General features: G+C 48.2%; 1 protein-coding gene across 5 annotated transcripts in view; it reads right to left on the bottom strand.

The window, feature by feature from the left end:
• si:dkey-183c6.8 (protein O-GlcNAcase) overlaps positions 1 to 22,542 on the bottom strand; it is a 117,907-nt gene that overhangs the window by 78,490 nt on the left and 16,875 nt on the right. For all 5 annotated transcript variants that reach the window (XM_068028692.1, XM_068028691.1, XM_068028695.1 and 2 more), the window contains one exon: positions 4,075 to 4,172. In XM_068028692.1, the coding sequence (XP_067884793.1) occupies positions 4,075 to 4,172 (98 nt within the window). The remainder of the gene's footprint in view (positions 1 to 4,074; positions 4,173 to 22,542) is intronic.

Here is a 22,542-nt window from a genome sequence, read left to right as displayed (position 1 = left end):
TGGCCTGGTCCAATCTGCACCTTCTCCTTTGTTATCTCTTGCCCCACCCCCACCTCACTTGCTTATAATCTGTGACTTTTCTAATATTTGTCAGTTCCAAAGAAGAGTCACTGACCCGAAACGTTAACTCTGCTTCTCTTTCTACAGATGCTGCCAGTCCTGCTGAGTGATTCCAGCATTTCTTGTTTTTGTTGGAGGAGTTGCATTACTGGTCAAAGAGGATATCACAGCTGTGCTGAAGGAGGGCACTATGGAGGACTCGAGCAGTGAGGCAATATGGGCAGAACTCAGAAATAGGAAGGGTGCGGTAACAATGTTGGGGCTGTACTACAGGCCTCCCAACAGCGAGCGTGAGATAGAGGTACAAATATGTAAACAGATTATGGAAAGATGTAGGAGCAACAGGGTGGTGATGATAGGAGATTTTAATTTTCCCAACATTGACTGGGATTCAATTAGTGTTAGAGGTCTAGATGGAGCAGAATTTGTAAGGAGCATCCAGGAGGGTTTTCTAGAGCAGTTTGTAAATTGTCCAACTCGGGAAAGGGCCATAGTGAACCTGGTGTTGGGGAATGAGCCCGGCCAGGTGGTTGAAGTTTCAGTCGGGGACTAGTTTGGGAATAGTGATCACAATTCCGTAATTTTTGGAATACTCATGGACAAAGACGAGAGTGGTCCCAAAGGAAGAGTGCTAAATTGGGGGAAGGCCAACTATACCAAAATTCGGCAGGAGCTGGGGAATGTAGATTGGGAGCAGCTGTTTGAAGGTAAAACCACATTTGATATGTGGGAGGCTTTTAAAGAGAGGTTGATTAGCGTGTAGGAGAGACATGTTCCTGTAAAAATGAGGGATAGAAATGGCAAGATTAGGGAACCATGGATGACAGGTGAAATTGTGAGACTAGCTAAGAGGAAAAAGGAAGCATACATAAGGTCAAGGAGGCTGAAGAAAGACGAAGCTTTGAAAGAATATCGGGAATGTAGGACCAATCTGAAACGAGGAATTAAGAGGGCTAAAAGGGGTCATGAAATATCTTTAGCAAACAGGGTTAAGGAAAATCCCAAAGCCTTTTATTCATATATAAGGAGCAAGAGGGTAACTAGAGAAAGGATTGGCCCACTCAAGGACAAAGGAGGAAAGTTATGTGTGGAGTCAGAGAAAATGGGTGAGATTCTAAACGAGTTCTTTGCATCGGTATTCACCAAGGAGAGGGACATGACGGATGTTGAGGTTAGGGACAGATGTTTGATTACTCTAGGTCAAGTCGGCATAAGGAGGGAGGAAATGTTGGGTATTTTAAAAGGCATTAAGGTGGACAAGTCCCCAGGTCCGGATGGGATCTATCCCAGGTTACTGAGGGAAGCGAGAGAGGAAATAGCTGGAGCCTTAACAGATATCTTTGCAGCATCCTTAAACACGGGTGAGATCCCGGAGGACTGGAAAATTGCTAATGTTGTCCCCTTGTTTAAGAAGGGTAGCAGGGATAATCCAGGTAATTATAGACCGGTGAGCCTGACGTCAGTGGTAGGGAAGCTGCTGGAGAAGATACTGAGGGATAGGATCTATTCCCATTTGGAAGAAAATGGGCTTATCAGTGATAGGCAACATGGTTTTGTGCAGGGAAGGTCATGTCTTACCAACTTAATAGAATTCTTTGAGGAAGTGACAAAATTGATTGATGAGGTAATGGCTGTAGATGTCATATACATGGACTTCAGTAAGGCGTTTGATAAGGTTCCCCATGGTAGGCTGATGGAGAAAGTGAAGTCGCATGGGGTCCAGGGTGTACTAGCTAGTTGGATAAAGAACTGGCTGGGCAACAGGAGACAGAGAGTAGCAGTGGAAGGGAGTTTCTCAAAATGGAGACATGTGACCAGTAGTGTTCCACAGGGATCCGTGCTGGGACCACTGTTGTTTGTGATATACATAAATGATTTGGAGGAAGGTACAGGTCGTCTGATTAGCAAGTTTGCAGACGACACTAAGATTGGTGGAGTAGCAGATACTGAAGGGGACTGTCAGAGAATACAGCAGAATATAGATAGATTGGAGAGTTGGGCAGAGAAATGGCAGATGGAGTTCAATCAGGGCAAATGCGAGGTGATGCATTTTGGAAGATTCAATTCAAGAGTGAACTATACAGTAAATGGAAAAGTCCTGGGGAAAATTGATGTGCAGAGAGATTTGGGTGTTCAGGTCCATTGTTCCCTGAAGGTGGCAACGCAGGTCAATAGAGTGGTCAAGAAGGCATACGGCATGCTTTCCTTCATCGGACGGGGTATTGAGTAGAAGAGTTGGCAGGTCATGTTACAGTTGTATAAGACTTTGGTTCGGCCACATTTGGAATACTGCGTGCAGTTCTGGTCGCCACATTACCAAAAGGATGTAGGTGCTTTGGAGAGGGTGCAGAAGAGGTTCACCAGGATGTTGCCTGGTATGGAGTGCGCTAGCTATGAAGAGAGGTTGAGTAGATTAGGATTATTTTCATTAGAAAGACGGAGGTTGAGGGGGGACCTGATTGAGGTGTACAAAATCATGAGAGGTATAGACAGGGTGGATAGCAAGAAGCTTTTTCCCAGAGTGGGGGATTCAATTCCTAGGGGTCACGAGTTCAAAGTGAGAGGGGAAAAGTTTAGGGGGGATATGCGTGGAAAGTTCTTTACGCAGAGGGTGGTGGGTGCCTGGAACGCGTTGCCAGGGGAGGTGGTAGACGCTGGCACGATAGCGTCTTTTAAGATGTATCTAGACAGATACATGAATGGGCAGGAAGCACAGAGATACAGACCCTTAGAAAATAGGCGACAGGTTTAGATAGAGGATCTGTATCGGCGCAGGCTTGGAGGGCCAAAGGGCCTGTTCCTGTGCTGTAATTTTCTTTGTTCTTTGTTCCTGCAATTTCATTGAAGATTTAAAATTTTCTTTGAGGTATTTAGATCTTAGCTCTTCCTCTGTGGTTCACAGTAAGACCAGACATCAAAAACGTACAGACATTCCTTACACCAGCGTTCCCATAACATACCAAGGACATTGTTCAACCCTCTGAGATCTCTGCGTTCCTCTAATTCTGACCTCTTACCTATTCCCCATTTCCCCACTTTTAGCATCTGTGCCTTTAGCTGTCTAGGCCCCAAGCTCTGGAATTCCCTCCCTATACTTCTCCACTCTCTATCCTCTCCAACCAAGCTTTTAGTCACCTATCCTAATACCTCATTCTTGGACGTAGTGTCAAATTCTGCCTTCAAACCATGATACAATTTTGGTGAATCTGCGCTGCACCCCCTCTAGACCAAGATCTCTTCCTTGAGGTGCGATGTCCAAAACTCAACACATTATTTCAGATGGAGTCGGACCAAAATTCTGTAGAACTAAAGCATCACTACCTCCACTTTGTATTCCAGCCATAGAATAAAGGCTAACATTTTATTAGCCTTTTTGATTGCTTTGCCCTCCATGAACTCACCTCTCCCTATCTCTGGAACATCCTCCAGCCCTAACCTGCCAAAATCTCTGCACTCCTCCAATTCTGGCCTCTTGCACTTCTCTGATTTCAGGGTGCCTGGGCCCTAAGCTCTGGAATTTGCTCACTAAACCTCTCTCTCGCTCCTCCTTTTAAGATGCTGCTTAAAGCCTAGATTTTCAATGAAGCATTTAGTCACCTGCCCTCATATCTCCTTCATTGGTTTGGTATCAAATTCTATCTGATTACCCACCTTTGAAGTGCCTTAACTGCAGGAAAGGTGCTATATAAATGCAAGTTGTTGTGTGATTAGGACGTTTTCTGCATCTTTTTTGGTTTAAACATCCATTAAACTCTGGCTGATGAACAACAAAAAATACAACCAACTCCCTGACACAATCTTTGAATGAGGAAAACATTCAAGGCACCACAAAGGGAGAAGCACTGAACTCACAAATTATACATAACACTGCTCAGTGAGACAAGAACCCAACTCTCAGTTCAAGCAGAAAATACGAACTGTCACTCAATGCCTCGACTCAACAGATTTCCATCAAGTGGAAGGGCTCCCGGGCCCAGTCTCCCCACCCACACCCCCAGCGAGCTCAGTCCTTACCTGACTCTTCCGCTGAGTATGTCTCCCTCCATAACAGCCTGTGCTTCAGGTCATCCTTTGGGCCGTACATGTAAACGTTTAGCCCCCACCTCTGCATCCTGCGATAAGATAAAGACAAAGCTCATTAGCAACCTGGTGGTAGTCGGGCACCACGTCCCATACAGCCGCCAACACAGGGGAGCGCCACTGTTAGAAGCCAGGGCCGTAGCACTCCCTGAGCCAGGAAGTTAAGGGTATGAGTCCCACTCCAGAGATTTGAGCACAAAAATCTAAGTTGCCACCGCCAGTGGCAGTACTGAGGGAGTGCTGCAGTGTCAGTGGTGCAGTCTTTCAGATGAGACATTAAACCAAGGCCTCATCTGCTCTCTCTGGTGAATGTTAAAGAGCCCAGGGCCACTATTCTAAAGAAGAGTAGAGCAGTTTTGCCCAGTGTCCTGGCCAATAATTATCCCCTAAGAAAAATCACTGGAACAGATTATGTAGTCGTTATCACATTGCTGATTGTGGAATCTTGCTGTGCGCAATTTGCCTGCCACGTTTCCTACATGAATATGACTACACTTCAAAAGAATTCCACTGTTTCTGAAGCACTTTGGGACATCCCGTGGTTGTGCAAAAAGCGTTACAGAAATGCAACCCTTCCTTTTCCTTTACAGAGAGTCTTGTTATCGGGATCATCCTTAACGAGATTGTATTATCTTTTAAAGAGGTATCTCATTACAGGACTCCCTTGAAAGACGGACCCTCAATCAGAGTGTACCCCCCCCACCCCCCTGTCAAACTGGAAGTCTTATCATTAGGACATTCCACGATGGAAGTTTAATGGTTTGCGAGCCTCTCAAAGATAAAGGGCAGAATTTTCCCCACAGGCTTCAGGACCTTGCCATCAGGACTTAAAATTCAGCCCAAAATATTACCAGGAGCGCCCAGTCCAAGTAATGATACACTCCCTGCCCTGAAAGACCTTCCCTAAGAGACAGAGAAAGAGAGAGACGAATAGCAAGGGCTTCTGTCTGCAGAGGAAGTTTCATGACAGTATATCTACAAGGAGGGATCCCACTAGTGAGACCCCCAACCATAAAGCAAAGCCTCACCAACAGGGATTCCAGCCATTTTTAACAAAGAACTGTCATTGTCAAGGACAGCCTATAAAATATAAAATGTAAAGTGCATAGCAAGACTCCCTCTTTAGAATGACATAGACCAGCTCCCTTACCTTGCAGCATCGCTCCCTTACCTTGCAGCATCTCTCCCCAATACATCTGGAACAGTCACCATTGGAGACAGGGGGTTTTGTCACTGCAGCATGATGGTGAGACTCCTTTTCCATAATCAAGACTATTAATGTCCTTACAGCTACTTGTCTAACTTTTACTAGTGCTCGATGGCTTTAATATTTAATATATGATCAATAACAGTAATATTCCATCTTGACACAGAATCATTCAATTTAACTCAAAAGGTTCACCTTAGACAAAGAATAGTTAGACAACCTGTTTTTTTAATTCTTTCATGGGATGTGGGCCTTGCTGGCCAGGCCAACATTTATTGCCCATCACTAATTGCCCTTGAAATTTCACCGGATCAGTGAAGGGCCATTCACACAAAGACTGGTGCGGGGACGGGGGCCGTGGCAAGTGAAAATATAAAAAAAAGGTCATGATGCTAAGAGCCATCAATCAGGTCCAGCTCATTGGCAAAACCCAAATCTGGTTTGTCCCAAGGGGGAACCGGAAGATCTGCACAAAAGCAAACATGATCAGCCAAGCAAAGAAAGCCAGGATTTATGTCTTAGGGAGGGCTTTAGATTCTTGGTACCAGTTCTGGGACAGAAGGCACCGACTCAAAAGGGACGGGTTGGACCTCGACAGGACTGAGACCAATGTCCTCGCTTGGAGACTCACTCATGTGTTTGGGGAGGGTTTAAATTAAACTGGCAGGGGGATTGGCACCAGAATATAGAAGTATAAAAGAGGAATAAGATGCATAATGTGAGAGTGTTGGACTGTACTAGATAAGGGAGTAGTTCCATATCAGATAGGAGCAGACTGAGAAGGGCTATGAGGAATGCAAAAATAGGATTACGCTGCATGTATGTAAATGCACAAAGTGTGATGAATAAGGTTGGTGAGCTACAAGCACAAATAGCATAGAAACAAAGAAAATAGGAGCAGGAGATTCAGCCCTTCGGGTCTGCTCCTTCATTCATTATGATCATGGCTGATCATCCAAATCAAGAGCCTGTTCCGGCTTTCGCCCCAGACCCTTTGATCCCTTTAGACCCAAGAGCTATATCTAACTCCTTCTTGAAAACATACAATGATTTGGCCTCAACTGCTTTCTGTGGTAGCGAATTCCACAGGCTCACCACTCTCTGGGTGAAGAAATTTCTCCTCATCTCTGTCCTGAAAGGTTTAGCCCGAGTCCTTAGTCTATGACCCCTGGTTCCACCAGTGGGAACATCCTTCCTGCATCTACCCTGTCAAGTCCTTTTAGAATTTTATAGGTTTCTATGAGATCCCCCTCAATCTTCTGAACTCCAGCGAATATAATCCTAACTGACTCAGTCTCTCCTCATACGTCAGTCCCATCATCCCAGGAATCAGTCTGGTAAACCTTTGCTGCACTCCCTCTATAGCAAGAACATTCTTCCTCAGATAAGGAGACCAAAACTGCACACAATATTCCAGGTGTGGCCTCACCAAGGCCCTGTATAATTGCAGCAAGACATCCCTGCTCCTGTACTCGAATCCTCTCGCTAAGAAGGCCAACAGACCATTTGCCTTTTTTACCGGCTGTTGCACCTGCATGCTTACCTTCAGCGACTGGTGCACGAGAACACCCAGGTCTTGCTGCATAATCCTCTCTCTCAGTTTATAGCTGTTCAGATAATAATCTGCCTTCCTGTTTTTGCTACTGAAGTGGATAACCTCACATTTATCCACATTATACTGCATCTACCATGCATTAGCCCACTCACTCAACTTGTCCAAATCACCCTGAAGCCTCTCTGCATCCTCTTCACAACTCAGCCTCCTACCCAGTTTTGTGTCATCTGCAAATTTGGAGATATTACATTTAGTTCCTTCATCTAAATCATTAATGTATATTGTGAATAGCTGGGGTCCTAGCACCAATCCCTGCAGTACCCCACTAGTCATTTCCTGCCATTCGGAAAAAGACCCATTTATCCCTACTCTTTGTTTCCTGTCTGCCAACCAATCTTCTATCCATCGCAAGACACTACCACCAATCCCACACGCTTTAATTTTACATGCTAATCTCTTACGTGGGACTTTGTCGAAAGCCTTCTGAAAGTCCAAATAAACCACATCCACTGGCTCCCCCTCATCAACTCTCCTAGTTACATCCTCGAAGCATTCTCTTGCTCAATGGGGGAGCTCAGGGACATGGCTGATGTCCCTGACTCCTTCACGTGCAGGAAGTGTGTCCAGCTGCAGCTCTTGTTAGACCGCATGACGGCTCTGGAGCTGCGGATGGACTCACTTTGGAGCATCCGCGATGCTGAGGAGGTTGTGGATAGCACGTTTAGCGAATTGGTCACACCGCAGATTAGGATCGCTGAGGGAGAAAGGAAATGGGTGACCAAAAGGCAGAGAAAGAGCAGGAAGGCAGCGCAGGTGTCCCCTGCGGTCATCTCCCTCCACAACAGGTATACCGTTTTGGATACTGTTGAGGGAGATGGCTCACCAGGGGAAGGCAGCAGTAGCCAGGTTCATGGCACCGTGGCCGGCTCTGCTGTTCGGAAGGGAGGGAGAAAGAGTGGAAGGGCTATAGTCATAGGGGATTCGAGTGTAAGGGGAGTAGATAGGTGGTTCTGTGGTCGAAAACGAGACTCCCGAATGGTATGTTGCCTCCCAGGTGCACGGGTCAGGGATGTCTCAGATCGGCTGCAGAACATTCTGAAGGGGGAGGGTGAACAGCCAGTTGTCGTTGTGCACATAGGCACCAATGATATAGGTAAAAAACGGGATGAGGTCCTACAAGCAGAATTTAGGGAGTTAGGAGCCAAGTTAAAAAGTAGGACCTCAGAGGTAGGAATCTCCGGATTGCTACCAGTGCCACGTGATAGTCAGAGTAGAAATGAAAAAATAGTCAGGATGAATGCGTGGCTTGAGAGATGGTGCAGGAAGGAGGGGTTCAGATTTTTGGGACATTGGGACCGGTTCTGGGGAGGTGGGACTATTACAAATTGGACGGTCGACACCTGGGCCGGACTGGAACCAATGTCCTTGGGGGTGCTTTTTGCTAACGCTGTTGGGGAGGGTTTAAACTAATGTGGCAGGGGGATGGGAACCAAATGAGGTCAGTAGAGAGTAAGGATGTAGTAACTAAAGCCTGTAAGGAACTAGATAATGAAGTCAGCGTGACTAAGGGAAAGAGTAGGCAGGGAGCAGATGATGAAAGCAAAGGGACTGGTGGTCTGAGGTGTATTTGTTTTAATGCAAGAAGTGTAGTAGGTAAGGCAGATGAACTTAGGGCTTGGATTAGTACCTGGGAGTATGATGTTATTGCTATTACTGAGACTTGGTTAAGGGAAGGGCATGATTGGCAACTAAATATCCCAGGATACCGATGCTTCAGGTGGGATAGAGAGGGAGGTAAAAGGGGTGGAGGAGTTGCATTACTGGTCAAAGAGGATATCACAGCTGTGCTGAAGGAAGGCACTATGGAGGACTCGAGCAGTGAGGCAATATGGGCAGAACTCAGAAATAGGAAGGGTGCGGTAACAATGTTGGGGCTGTACTACAGGCCTCCCAACAGCGAGCGTGAGATAGAGGTACAAATATGTAAACAGATTATGGAAAGCTGTAGGAGCAACAGGGTGGTGGTGATAGGAGATTTTAATTTTCCCAACATTGACTGGGATTCAATTAGTGTTAGAGGTCTAGATGGAGCAGAATTTGTAAGGAGCATCCAGGAGGGTTTTCTAGAGCAGTTTGTAAATTGTCCAACTCGGGAAAGGGCCATAGTGGACCTGGTGTTGGGGAATGAGCCCGGCCAGGTGGTTGAAGTTTCAGTCGGGGACTAGTTTGGGAATAGTGATCACAATTCCGTAAGTTTTAGAATACTCATGGACAAAGACGAGAGTGGTCCCAAAGGAAGAGTGCTAAATTGGGGGAAGGCCAACTATACCAAAATTCGGCAGGAGCTGGGGAATGTAGATTGGGAGCAGCTGTTTGAAGGTAAATCCACATTTGATATGTGGGAGGCTTTTAAAGAGAGGTTGATTAGCGTGCAGGAGAGACATCTTCCTGTGAAAATGAAGGGTAGAAATGGCAAGATTAGGGAACCATGGATGACAGGTGAAATTGTGAGACGAGCTAAGAGGAAAAAGGAAGCATACATAAGGTCTAGGCGGCTGAAGAAAGACGAAGCTTTGAAAGAATATCGGGATTGTAGGCACAATCTGAAACGAGGAATTAAGAGGGCTAAAAGGGGTCATGAAATATCTTTAGCAAACAGGGTTAAGAAAAATCCCAAAGCCTTTTATTCATATATAAGGAGCAAGAGGGTAACAAGAGAAAGGATTGGCCCACTCAAGGACAAAGGAGGAAAGTTATGCTTGGAGTCAGAGAAAATGGGTGAGATTCTAAACGAGTACTTTGCATCGGTATTCACCGAGGAGAGGGACATGACGGATGTTGAGGTTAGGGACAGGTGTTTGATTACTCTAGGTCAAGTCGGCATACGGAGGGAGGAAGTGTTGGGTATTCTAAAGGGCATTCAGGTGGACAAGTCCCCAGGTCCGGATGGGATCTATCCCAGGTTACTGAGAGAAGCGAGAGAGGAAATAGCTGGGGCCTTAACAGATATCTTTGCAGCATCCTTAAACACGGGTGAGGTCCCGGAGGACTGGAGAATTGCTAATGTTGTCCCCTTGTTTAAGAAGGGTAGCAGGGATAATCCAGGTAATTATAGACCGGTGAGCCTGACGTCAGTGGTAGGGAAGCTGCTGGAGAAGATACTGAGGGATAGGATCTATTCCCATCTGGAAGAAAATGGGCTCATCAGTGATAGGCAACATGGTTTTGTGCAGGGAAGGTCATGTCTTACCAACTTAATAGAATTCTTTGAGGAAGTGACAAAGTTGATTGATGAGGGAAGGGCTGTAGATGTCATATACATGGACTTCAGTAAGGCGTTTGATAAGGTTCCCCATGGTAGGCTGATGGAGAAAGTGAAGGTGCATGGGGTCCAAGGTGTACTAGCTAGATGGATAAAGAACTGGCTGGGCAACAGGAGACAGAGAGTAGCAGTGGAAGGGAGTTTCTCAAAATGGAGACGTGTGACCAGTGGTGTTCCACAGGGATCCGTGCTGGGACCACTGTTGTTTGAGATATACATAAATGATTTGGAGGAAAGTATAGGTGGTCTGATTAGCAAGTTTGCAGACGACACTAAGATTGGTGGAGTAGCAGATAGTGAAGGGGACTGTCAGAGAATACAGCAGAATATAGATAGATTGGAGAGTTAGGCAGAGAAATGGCAGATGGAGTTCAATCAGTGCAAATGCGAGGTGATGCATTTTGGAAGATCCAATTCAAGAGTGAACTATACAGTAAATGGAAAAGTCCTGGGGAAAATTGATGTACAGAGAGATTTGGGTGTTCAGGTCCATTGTTCCCTGAAGGTGGCAACGCAGGTCAATAGAGTGGTCAAGAAGGCATACGGCATGCTTTCCTTCATCGGACGGGGTATTGAGTACAAGAGTTGGCAGGTCATGTTACAGTTGTATAGGACTTTGGTTCAGCCACATTTGGAATACTGCGTGCAGTTCTGGTCGCCACATTACCAAAAGGATGTGGATGCTTTGGAGAGGGTGCAGAGGAGATTCACCAGGATGTTGCCTGGTATGGAGGGCGCTAGCTATGAAGAGAGGTTGAGTAGATTAGGATTATTTTCATTAGAAAGACGGAGGTTGAGGGGGGACCTGATTGAGGTGTACAAAATCATGAGAGGTATAGACAGAGTGGATAGCAAGAAGCTTTTTCCCCCAGAGTGGGGGATTCAATTACAAGGGGTCACGAGTTCAAAGTGAGAGGGGAAAAGTTTAGGGGGGATATGCGTGGAAATTTCTTTACGCAGAGGGTGGTGGGTGCATGGAACGCTTTGCCAGCGGAGGTGGTAGACGCGGGCACGATAGCGTCTTTTAAGATGTATCTAGACAGATACATGAATGGGCAGGAAGTAAAGAGATACAGACCCTTAGAAAATAGGCGACAGGTTTAGATAGAGGATTTGGATCGGCGTAGGCTTGGAAAGCCAAAGGGCCTGTTCCTGTGCTGTAATTTTCTTTGTTCTTTGTTCTTTGTTCTAATAGATTTGTCAAGCATGATTTCCCTTTCGTAAATCCACGCTGACTCTGCCCGATTCTACCACTGTTCTCTCAGTGCTCTGCTATAAAATCTTTGAAAATGGACTCTAGAAATTTCCCCACTACTGACATCAGGCTGACTGGTCTATAATTCCCTGTTTTCTCTCTCCCTCCCTTTTTAAATAGTGGGGTTACATTTGCTACCCTCCAATCTGTAGGAACTGTTCCAGAGTCTATAGAATCTTGGAAGATGACCACCAATGCATCCACTATTTCTAGGGCCACTTCCTTAAGTACTCTGGGATGCATACGATCAGGCCCTGGGGATTTATTGGCCTTCAATCCCATCAATTTCCCCAACACCATTTCTCTCCTAATACTGATTTCCTTCAGTTTCTCTCTCTCACTGAACCCTGTGTTCCCCAATATTTCTGGTATGTTATTTGTGTCCTCCTTTGTGAAGACAGAACCAAAGTATGCATTTAATTGGTCAGCCATTTCTTTGTTCCCCATAATAAATTCCCCTGTTTCTGACTGTAATGGACCTACATTTGTCTTCACCAATAATTTTCTCTTCACATACCTATAGAAACTTTTACAGTCAGTTTTTATGTTTCCCTCAAGCTTGGGGAGGAAGGGGGAGGAATTTCTGAAATGTATTCAGGAGAACTCCCTTGATCATTCTGTTCTTGGTCCAACTAGAATGGAGGCATTGCTGGATCTGGTGCTGGGAAATGAGGTAGGCCAAGTGGACCAAGTGTCTGTGGGGGAGCACTTGGGGAAGAGTGATCATCGTATCGAGATTAGTTATGGAGAAGAGCAGGAATGATATCGCGTAGAACTTCCAAATTGGAAGAGGGCTAACTTCAATGATAAAAGGGGGTCTCGCCAGGGTAAAATAGAACCAAACTATGACAGAAAAAACTGTAATGGAACAATGGGTTATCTTTAAGGAGGAAATGCTTCAGGTACAGGCTAGGTACATTCTAACAAGGGCGAAAGGTAAAGGAACCAAAGCCAAGGATCCTTGGATGATGATGGAGATAAAGATTATGATGAGAAAAAGAGGGTGTACGATGCATGTCAGGTGAATTCTTTAAGTGAGAACCAGGCCAAATACAATAAGTTGAGAGGGGAGGTGAAGAGGAAAATAAGACTGGCAAAGAGAGAATATGAGAATAGAATAGGGCGGCGCAGTGGTTAGCACCGCAGCCTCACAGCTCCAGGGACCCGGGTTCGATTCTGGATACTGCCTGTGCGGAGTTTGCAAGTTCTCCCTGTGTCTGCATGGGTTTCCTCCGGGTGCTCCGGTTTCCTCCCACATGCCAAAGACTTGCAGGTTGATAGGTAAATTGGCCATTATAAATTGCCCCTAGTATAGGTAGATGGTAGGGAAATATATAGGGACAGGTGGGGATGTGGTAGGAATATGGGATTAGTGTAGGATTAGTATAAATGGGTGGTTGATGGTCAGCACAGACTCGGTGGGCCGAAGGGCCTGTTTCAGTGCTGTATCTCTAAACTAAACTAAACTAAACTAAATAGCAGTTAACATAAAAGGAAACCCGAAGATCATCTACCGGCATGTAAATAGTGAGCGGGTAGTAAGAGTGGGGTGGAGCCTCTGAGGGACAAAGACAGTGACAGAGCTTAGAGGTGCAGGTCAAGGCTAGAATATTTAATGAGCACTTTGTATCAGTGCTTACTAAGGAAGAGAATGCTGACAAAATATCAGTAGAAGCAGAGATGGTAGAGGTAATGGATGAATGAAAACTGATAGGCAGGATGTACTGGAAAGGTTGGCTATGCTTAGAGTGGATAAGTTGCCTGCGTCCCAGTATGCAAAAGGAAGTGGGGATGAAGATAGCAGATATTCTCCAATCTTCCCTGGATATGGGGGAGGTGCCAGAGGATTGGAGAGTGGCAAATGTGACACCTTTATTCGAGAAATTCCTCGGACATTCCTAGGAGCTACAGGCTGGTTAGTGATGGGTAAGGTTTTCAAAACAATAATCAGGGAAAGAAAAATCACCCAGCACTTGGAGAGGTTTGCATTAATTAAGGATAGCCAACATGGATTTGTAAAAGACAGATCATGCTTGACTAATCTAATTGAATTTTTTGATGAAGTAAAGAGAAGGTTGATAAAGGGAATGCAGTAGATGTTGTCGACATGGATTTTAAGAAAGCATTTGATAAAGTAACACATAAAAGACTACTTCACAAAATTGAGATGCTGGGGAGACGGTGGCGTAGTGGTATTGTCACTAGACCAGTAACCCAGAGACTCTGAGCACATGGGTTCGAATCCCACCACAGCAGAATGTGGAATTTGAATTCAATTAATTAAAAATCTTGACTCTTACATGCCCTCTGAAATGGCCTAGCAAGCCACTCAGTTGTATTTAACCACGACAATGTCAATAAAAAGGAATGAAACCAGACGAACCACCCGGCATCGACCAAGGCACCGGAAACGAGTACAGCAAACAAAGCCCTGTCGACCCTGCAAAGCCCTCCTTACTAACATCTGGGGGCTTGTGCCAAAGTTGGGAGAGCTGTCCCACAGACTAGTCAAGCAACAGCCTGACATAGTCATACTCACAGAATCATACCTGACAGACAATGTCCCAGACACTGCCATCACCATCCCCGGGTATGTCCTGTCCCACCGGCAGGACAGACCCAGCAGAGGTGGTGGCACAGTGGTATACAGTAGGGAGGGAGTTGCCCTGGGAGTCCTCATCATTGACTCCAGACCCAATGAAGTCTCATGGCAACAGTGTAAACATGGGCAAGGAAACCTCCTGCTGATTACCACCTACTGCCCTCCCTCAGTTGATGAGTCAGTACTCCTCCATGTTGAACACCACTTGGAGGAAGCACTGAGGGTGGCAAGGGTGCAGAATGTACTCTGGGTGGGGGGCTTCAATGTCCATCACCAAGAGTGGCTCAGTAGCACCACTACTGACTGAGCTGGCCGTGTCCTAAAGGACATAGCTGCTAGACTGGGTCTGCGGCAGGTGGTGAGGGAACCAACGAGAAGGAAAAACATACTTGACCTCGTCCTCACCAATCTGCTGCCGCAGATGCATCTGTCCATGACAGTATTGGTAGGAGTGACCACCGCACAGTCCTTGCGGAGACGAGTCCTGCCTTCACATTGAGGACACTGTCCATCGTGTTGTGTGGCACTATCACCGTGCTAAATGGGATAGATTTCGAATAGATCTAGCAATGCAAAACTGGCCATCCATGAGGCGCTGTGGGCCATCAGCAGCAGCAGAATTGTACTCAACCACAATCTGTGACTTCATGGCCCGGCATATCCCCCACTCTACCATTAGCATCAAGCCAGTAGACCAACCCTGGTTGGTGCAGAGTGTTAGAGGGCATGCCAGGAGCAGCACCAGGCATACCTCAAAATGAGGTGTCAACCTGGTGAAGCTACAACACAGGACTACTTGCATGCCAAACTTCGTAAGCAGCATGTGATAGACAGAGCTAAGCGATCCCATAACCAACAGATCAGATCTAAGCTCTGCAGTCCTGCCACATCCATCCGTGAATGGTGGTGGACAATTAAACAACTAACTGGAGGAGGTGGCTCCACAAATATCCCCATCCTCAATGATGGGGGAGCCTAGCACATCAGTGCAAAAGATAAGGCTGAAGCATTTGCAACAATCTTCAGCCAGAAGTGCCGAGTTGATGATACATCTCGGCCTCCTCCTGAAGTCCAGAGCATCACAGATGCCAGACTTCAGCCAATTTGATTCACTCCGCGTGATATCAAGAAACAACTGAAGGCACTGGATACTGCAAAGGCTATAGGCCCTGACAATATTCTGGCAATAGTACTGAAGACCTGTGCTCCAGAACTTGCCACACCCCTGACCAAGTTGTTCCAGTACAGCTACAACACTGGCATTTACCCGGCAATGTGAAAAATTGCCCAGGTATGTCCTGTACACAAAAAACAGGACAAATCCAAACCGGCCAATTACCGCCCCATCAGCTTACTCTCAATCATCAGTAAGGTGATGGAAGGTGTCGTCAACAGTGCCATCAAGCAGCACTTGCTTAGCAATAACCTGCTCAGTGATGCTCAGTCTGGGTTCTGCCAGGGCCACTCAGCTCCTGACCTCATTACAGCTTTGGTTCAAACATGGAGAAAAGAACTGAACTCAAGAGGTGAGGTGAGAGTGACTGCCCTCAAGTGACATCAAGGCAACAGTTGACCGAGTATGGCATCAAGGAGCCCTAGCAAAACTGAAGTCAATGGGAATCAGGGGGAAAACGCTCCGCTGGTTGCAGTCATACCTAGCGCAAAGGAAGATGGTTGTGGTTGTTGGAGGTCAATCATCTGAGCTCCAGGACTTCACTGCAGGAGTTCCTCAAGGTAGTGTCGTGGGCCCAACCATCTTCAGCTGCTTCATCAATGACCTTCCTTCAATCATAAGGTCAGAAGTGGGAATGTTCGCTGATGATTGCACAATGTACAGCACCATTCATGACTCCTCAGATACTGAAGCAGTCCGTGTAGAAATGCTGCAAGACCTGGACAATATCCAGGCTTGGGCTGATAAGTGGCAAGTAACATTCGCACCACACAAGTGCCAGGCAATTACCATCTCCAACAAGAGAGAATCTAACCATCTCCCCATGACACTGGGGTGGCACAGTGGTTCGCACTGCAGCCTCACAGCTCCAGCGACCCAGGTTCAGTTCTGGGTACTGCCTGTGCGGAGTTTGTAAGTTCTCCCTGTGACTGCGTGGGTTTCTACCGGGTTCCTCCCACAGCCAAAGATTTGCAGGTTGATAGGTAAATTGGCCATTGTAAATTGCCCCTAGTGTAGGTAGGTGGTAGAAGAATTGAGGGAAGGTGGGGATGTGATTGGGAGTATGGGATTAATGTTGGATTAGTATAAATGGGTGGTTGATGATTGGCACAGACTCAGTGAGCCGAAGGCCTTGTTTCAGTGCTTTATCTCCCTATGACATTCAATTGCATTATCATCGCTGAATCCCCCATTATCAACATCCTAGGGGCTACCGTTGACCAGAAACTGAACTGGAATAGCCATAGAAATACCGCGGCTACAAGATTAGGTCAGAGGCGAGGAATCCTGTGGCGAGTAACTCACCTCCTGACTCCCCAAAGCCTGTCCACCATCTACAAGGCACAAGTCAGGAGTGTGACGGAATACTCTCCACTTGCCTGGATGGGTGCAGCTCCAACAACACTCAAGAAGCTCGACATCATCCAGGACAAAGCAGCCCACTTGATTGGCACCCCATCTACAAACATTCACTCCCTCCACCACCGACGCACAGTGGCAGCAGTGTGTACCATGAACAAGATGCACTGCAGCAATGCACCAAGGCTCCTTAGACAGCACCTTCCAAACCTGTGACCTCCAGCACCTAGAAGGACAAGGGCAGCAAATGCATGGGAACACCACCACCTGCAAGTTTCCCTCCAAGTCACACACCATCCTGACTTGGAACTATATCGCCGTTCCTTCACTGTCGCTGGGTCAAAATCCTGGAACTCCCTTCCTAACAGCACTGTGGGTGTACCTACCCCACATGGACTGCAGCGGTTCAAGAAGGCAGCTCACAACCCCTTCTCAAGGGAAATTAGGGATGGGCAATAAATGCTGGCCTGGCCAACGACACCCTCATCCCATGAATAGTTTTTTTTAAAAAGGAATAGGAGGGTCAGTGTCAGATTAGATTTAAAAAAATTGGCTTAAGGACAGAAAACAGCAAGTCATCGTCATGGTTATTTTTCAGACTGGAGGATGGTAGACAAGTGGTGTTCCCCAAGGTTTAGTGCTAGGACCACTACTTTTGTGATATATGTAAATGACTTGGGTATTGGAATAGAGAGTAACATTTCAAAATTTGTCAATGACACCAAACTTGGAGGAGCGGCAAACAGTGAGGATGATACAAATCGACTGCAACATGAAATAGATAGGCTAGCAGAATGAGCAAACAAGTGGCAGATGGAAAGTGCGAGGTGATGCATTTGGCAAAAGGGTTGCGAAAGATCATCCAGACTTCTAAAGAGTGTGCAGGAACAGAGTGTCCTGGGGGTGCATGTGCATCGATCTTTGAAGGTGGCAGGACATATTGAGAGAGTGGTTAGTAAAGCATATGGGATCTTGGGCTTCATAAATAGAGGCATAGAGTACAAAAACAGAAAGGTTACGCTGAACCTTTGTAAAGCTCTGGTTAGGCCCAAACTGGAGTATTGTGTACAGTTCTGGTCACTACACTTTCGAAAGGATGTGAGGTTTTTGAGAGGGCGCACAGGAGGTTTACCAAAATAGTTCCAGGGATGAGGAATTTTAGCTACAAGTTAGGTTGGAGAAGCGGGGGTTGTTCTCCTTGGAACAAAGGAACATAGGAACATTTGAAATAGGAGCAGGAGTAGGCCATTCGGCCCCTCAAGCCTGCTCCGCCATTCAATTAGATCATGGCTGATCTTCTACCTCAACACCATTTTCATGCACTAGCCCCATATCCCTTGATATCTTTAATATCTGGAAATCTATCAATCTTTGTTCTGAATATACTCAATGACTGAGCCTCCACAGCCCTCTGGGGTAGACCATTCCTCATCTCAGTCCGAAAAAGCCTACCTCTTGTTCTGAGATTGTGTCCCCTAGTTCTAGACACCAACAGGCAGGGAAAACATCCTTCCTACATCTACCCTGTCGAGTCCTGTACGAATTTTGTATGTTTTAATGAGATCACCTCTCATTCTTCTAAACTCTCGAGAATACAGGCCCAGTCTCCTCAATCTCTCCTCGTAGGACAACCCTGCCATCCCAGGGTTAGTCTGGTGAAGCTTCAATTCACTCCCTCTGTGGCAAGTACATCCTTCCTTAGGTAAGGAGACCAAAACTGTACACAACACTCCAGGTGCGGTCTCACCAAGGTTCCATACAATTGCAGCAAGTCATCTTTATTCCAGTACACAAATCCTCTTGCAATAAAGGCCAAAATACCATTTGCCTTCCTAATTGCTTGTTGAACCTGCACGTTAGGTTTCAATGACTCATGAACAAGGACGCCCAGGTCTCTTTGGACATCAACAACTTCCCAATCTCTCACCATTTAAGAAATACTCTGTATTTCTGTTTTTCCGACCAAAGTGGATAACTTCACATTTTTCCACATTATATACCATCTGCCATGTTCTTGCCCACTCACTTAGCCTGTTCAAATCCCCTTGACGCCTCTTTGCATCCTCCTCACAACTCACATTCCCACCTAGTTCTGTGTCATCAGCAAACTTGGAAATATTACATTTGGTTCCCACATCCAAATCAATGATATAGATTGTGAACAGCTGTGGCCCAAGCACTGATCCTTGTGGCACCCCACTAGTCACAGCCTGCCATCCTGAGAATGACCCATTTATTCCTACTCTGTTTTTTGTCCGTTAACCAATTCTCACTCCATGCCAGTATATTACCCCCAATCCCATGTGCTCTAATTTTGTTTACGAACCTCCTGTGTGGTATCTTGTCAAAAGCCTTCTGAAAATCCAAATACAGGATATCCACTGGTCATCCTTATCCATTCTGCTAGTTACATCTTCAAAAAAACTCGAACAGGTTTGTCAAACATACAGAGAGCTTTACTCTGCAACAAAACTGTTTTTCTTTGTTTGTTTTTTTTTTACAGAATAACATCGGACTAAAGTCCAAAAGATGTTACTGCAAGTCGGGAGTTATCGTGCGGTGAGGTAAAGCACACATTAACGGGACAGTGTAGAGGGAGCTTTACTCTGTATCTAAACCCCCGTTTTTTTTTTCTCTTTATAAGGTGACCTTTATACCCCAGGCCCCTTTTATATATTCTATGTCGAGGGGGCCTTTATTCCTCAGGCCCCCTTTATAAACATACTTATATTTTTAAAATAACTTTATTAAAACCAGAGATAAACAAAAACTCAAATTAAAATGCCATTCTCGGCATCGACAATGCACTCCAGTCCCTGCGGTGCCCACCGGTCGCGGAAGGCCTCAAGCGTACCGGCGGACACCGCATGCTCCTTCTCCAGGGACACCCGGGCGCGAATGTAACTGCGGAAGAGGGGCAGGCAATCGGGGAGGACGGACCCGCCGACGGCCTGCAGCCTGGACCTGTGAATTGCCACCTTGGCCAGGCCCAGGAGCAGACCGACAAGGAGATCCTCCTCCACGCCCCTCCGCACCGGGTGCCCAAAGATCAGGAGCGTGGGACTGAAGTGCAGCCAGAACTTGAGGAGCAGCCCCTTCAGATACTCAAAGAGGGGCTGCAACCTCGCACACTCCATATATACATGGAACACGGACTCGTCCAGGCCGCAGAAAGTACAGGCGGCCTGGGAGTCCGTGAACCTACTTAAAAGTCTATTGCACGGGACTGCCCTGTGCAACACCCTCCACCCCAGGTCCCCGATGTAAAGGGGGAAGACTCTCATGTAGAGAGACCTCCATCGGGGATTCCCCTCGCCGCCCGCCAGGGTGTGTCCGGCCGGCTGACGAGGGCGAGGAAGTGGAGAGTGTGCAGGAGCAGCCCGTACAGGAAACCCCTCCGCGCCGATTGGAATGGCACTTAGGGCAGTTCCGAGAGGCGGCTCGGGTTGTGTGGGACCGGCTCCCGGGGAGGGTTTCGGGGCCTGGGTTCGATGAGCAGTTCCGACCGAGCGGGGGTCAGCTCGGCCAGGAGTGCTCCGCACTCCCGAGCCCCCTCGCCACCTGCAGTGAGGGGCGTCCCGGTGGTTTCGGCTGCTCCTCCTTCCGCCGGACCGTCCCCGGAGTCGGCCGCCCGGACAGCCGAGGCGCTCACCTCCGCCGGCGGGGGAGCGCCCTGACTGGAGGCGACCATGTTCCAGACTCGGAATAGATCCCGGTAAAAGACAGGCAACTCCCTCAGAAAAGTGCGGCTAACGGACTCCACCGGGAGCTGCGTGTCGTCTTGAAGGCAGTGACACTGGTGGAAAAAATACGTCGCCAGCGCACACCATCTAGGAGGACGCTCGACGTACAGGTATCTCTGCAGGGTCCGAAGGCGGAGAGTCGCAGCCTGGGTGCGGACGCACACCAGCGACCGGCCGCCCTCCTCAAATGGGAGAGCATCTAAACTGTTTTTTTTTTTTCTTTTTTTCATTTTTGGGAGCGCCGCACTGTCGGAGGGTCAGTGCCGAGGGAGCGCCACGCTGTCGGAGGGTCGGTGCTGGGGGAGCGTCGCGCTGTCAGAGGGTCAGTGCTGGGGGAGCGCTGCGCTGTCGGAGGGTCAGTGCCGAGGGAGCGTCGCGCTGTCAGAGGGTCAGTGCCGAGGGAGCGCCACGCTGTAGGAGGGTCAGTACTGACGGAACCTTAGGCCCACAGTTTCATGGGGACAGTGTAGAGGGAGATTTACTCTGTATCTAACCCTGTTTTTTTTTTTCTAACCCCGTTTTTGTTTTTTTTTTTTTCTTTTTTACAAGGTGACCTTTATACCCCAGGCCCCTTTTATATTTTTCACATCGAGGGGGCCTTTATCCCTCAGGCCCCCTTTATGTACATATTTACAATTTTAAAATAACTTTATTAAAACAGATAAATAAACAAAAAACTCAAATTAAAATGCCATTCTCGGCGTCGACGATGCACTCCAGTCCCTGCGGTGCCCACCGGTCGCGGAAGGCCTCAAGCGTACCGGCGGACACCGCATGCTCCTTTTCCAGGGACACCCGGGCGCGAACGTAACCGCGGAAGAGGGGCAGGCAATCGGGGAGGACGGACCCCCCGACGGCCCGCAACCTGGACCTGTGAATTGCCACCTTGGCCAGGCCCAGGAGCAGACCGACGAGGAGATCCTCCCCCCGGCCCGAGCCCCTCCGCACCGGGTGCCCAAAGATCAGGAGCGTGGGACTGAAGTGCAGCCAGAATTTGAGGAGCAGCCCCTTCAGATACTCAAATAGGGGCTGCAACCTCGCACACTCCGTATAAATGTGGAACACGGACTCGTCCAGGCCGCAGAAAGTACAGGTGGCCTGGGAGTCCGTGAACCTACTTAAAAGCCTATTGCACGGGACTGCTCTGTGCAGCACCCTCCACCCCAGGTCCCCGATGTAAAGGGGGAAGACTCCCGCGTAGAGAGACCTCCATCGGGGTTTCCCCTCGCCGCCAGATGGCAACGCGGACCGCCAGGGCGTGTCCGGCCGGCTGACGAGGGCGAGGAAGTGGAAAGTGTGCAGGAGCAGCCCGTAGAGGAAACCCCTCCGCGCCGATTGGAATGGCACGGAGGGCATTCCCGAGACGCGGCTCGGGTTGTGCGGGACCGGCTCCCGAGGAGGGTTTCGGGGCCTGGGTCCGATGAGCAGTTCCGGCCGAGCGGGGGTCAGCTCGGCCGGGATCGCTCCGCACTCCCGAGCCCCCTCGCCACCCGCAGTGAGGGGCGTCCCGGGGGTTTCGGCTACTCCTCCGCCCGCCGGACCGTCCCCGGAGTCGGCCGCCCGGACAGCCGAGGCGCTCTCCTCCGCCGGCGGGGGAGCGCCCTGACTGGAGGCGACCATGTTCCAGACTCGGAAAAGATCCCGGTAAAAGACAGGCAACTCCCTCAGAGAGGCGCGGCTAACGGACTCCACCGGGAGCTGCGTGTCGTCTTGAAGGCAGTGACACTGGCGGAAAAAATACGTCGCCAGCGCACACCATCTGGGAGGACGCTCGACGTACAGGTATCTCTGCAGGGTCCGAAGGCGGAGAGTCGCAGCCTGGGTGCGGACGCACACCAGCGACTGACCGCCCTCCTCGATCGGGAGACTCAGGACCGCGGCAGAGACCCAGTGTTTCCTCTTGCCCCAGAAGAAATCGACGAGTTTCTTCTGGATCTTGGTGGCAAATACAGGGGGCGGGGCCAAAGTGACCAACCGGTACCACAGCATGGAGGCCACCAGTTGGTTTATGACCAACGCTCGGCCCCTGTAGGAAAGCACTCGGAGCAGTCCTGTCCAGCGCCCCAGCCGAGCGGTGACTTTCGCCTCCAACTCCTGCCAGTTTGCCGGCCAGGCTTCCTCAGCGGGGCTAAGGTGGACTCCCAGATAGAGGAGGTGCGTGGTGCTCCACGCAAAAGGTGTCATC

The sequence above is a fragment of the Heterodontus francisci genome, chromosome 1 (assembly GCF_036365525.1).
Source record: "Heterodontus francisci isolate sHetFra1 chromosome 1, sHetFra1.hap1, whole genome shotgun sequence".
NCBI lineage: Eukaryota > Metazoa > Chordata > Chondrichthyes > Heterodontiformes > Heterodontidae > Heterodontus > Heterodontus francisci.
This window is presented reverse-complemented; position numbering and strand designations above follow the sequence as displayed.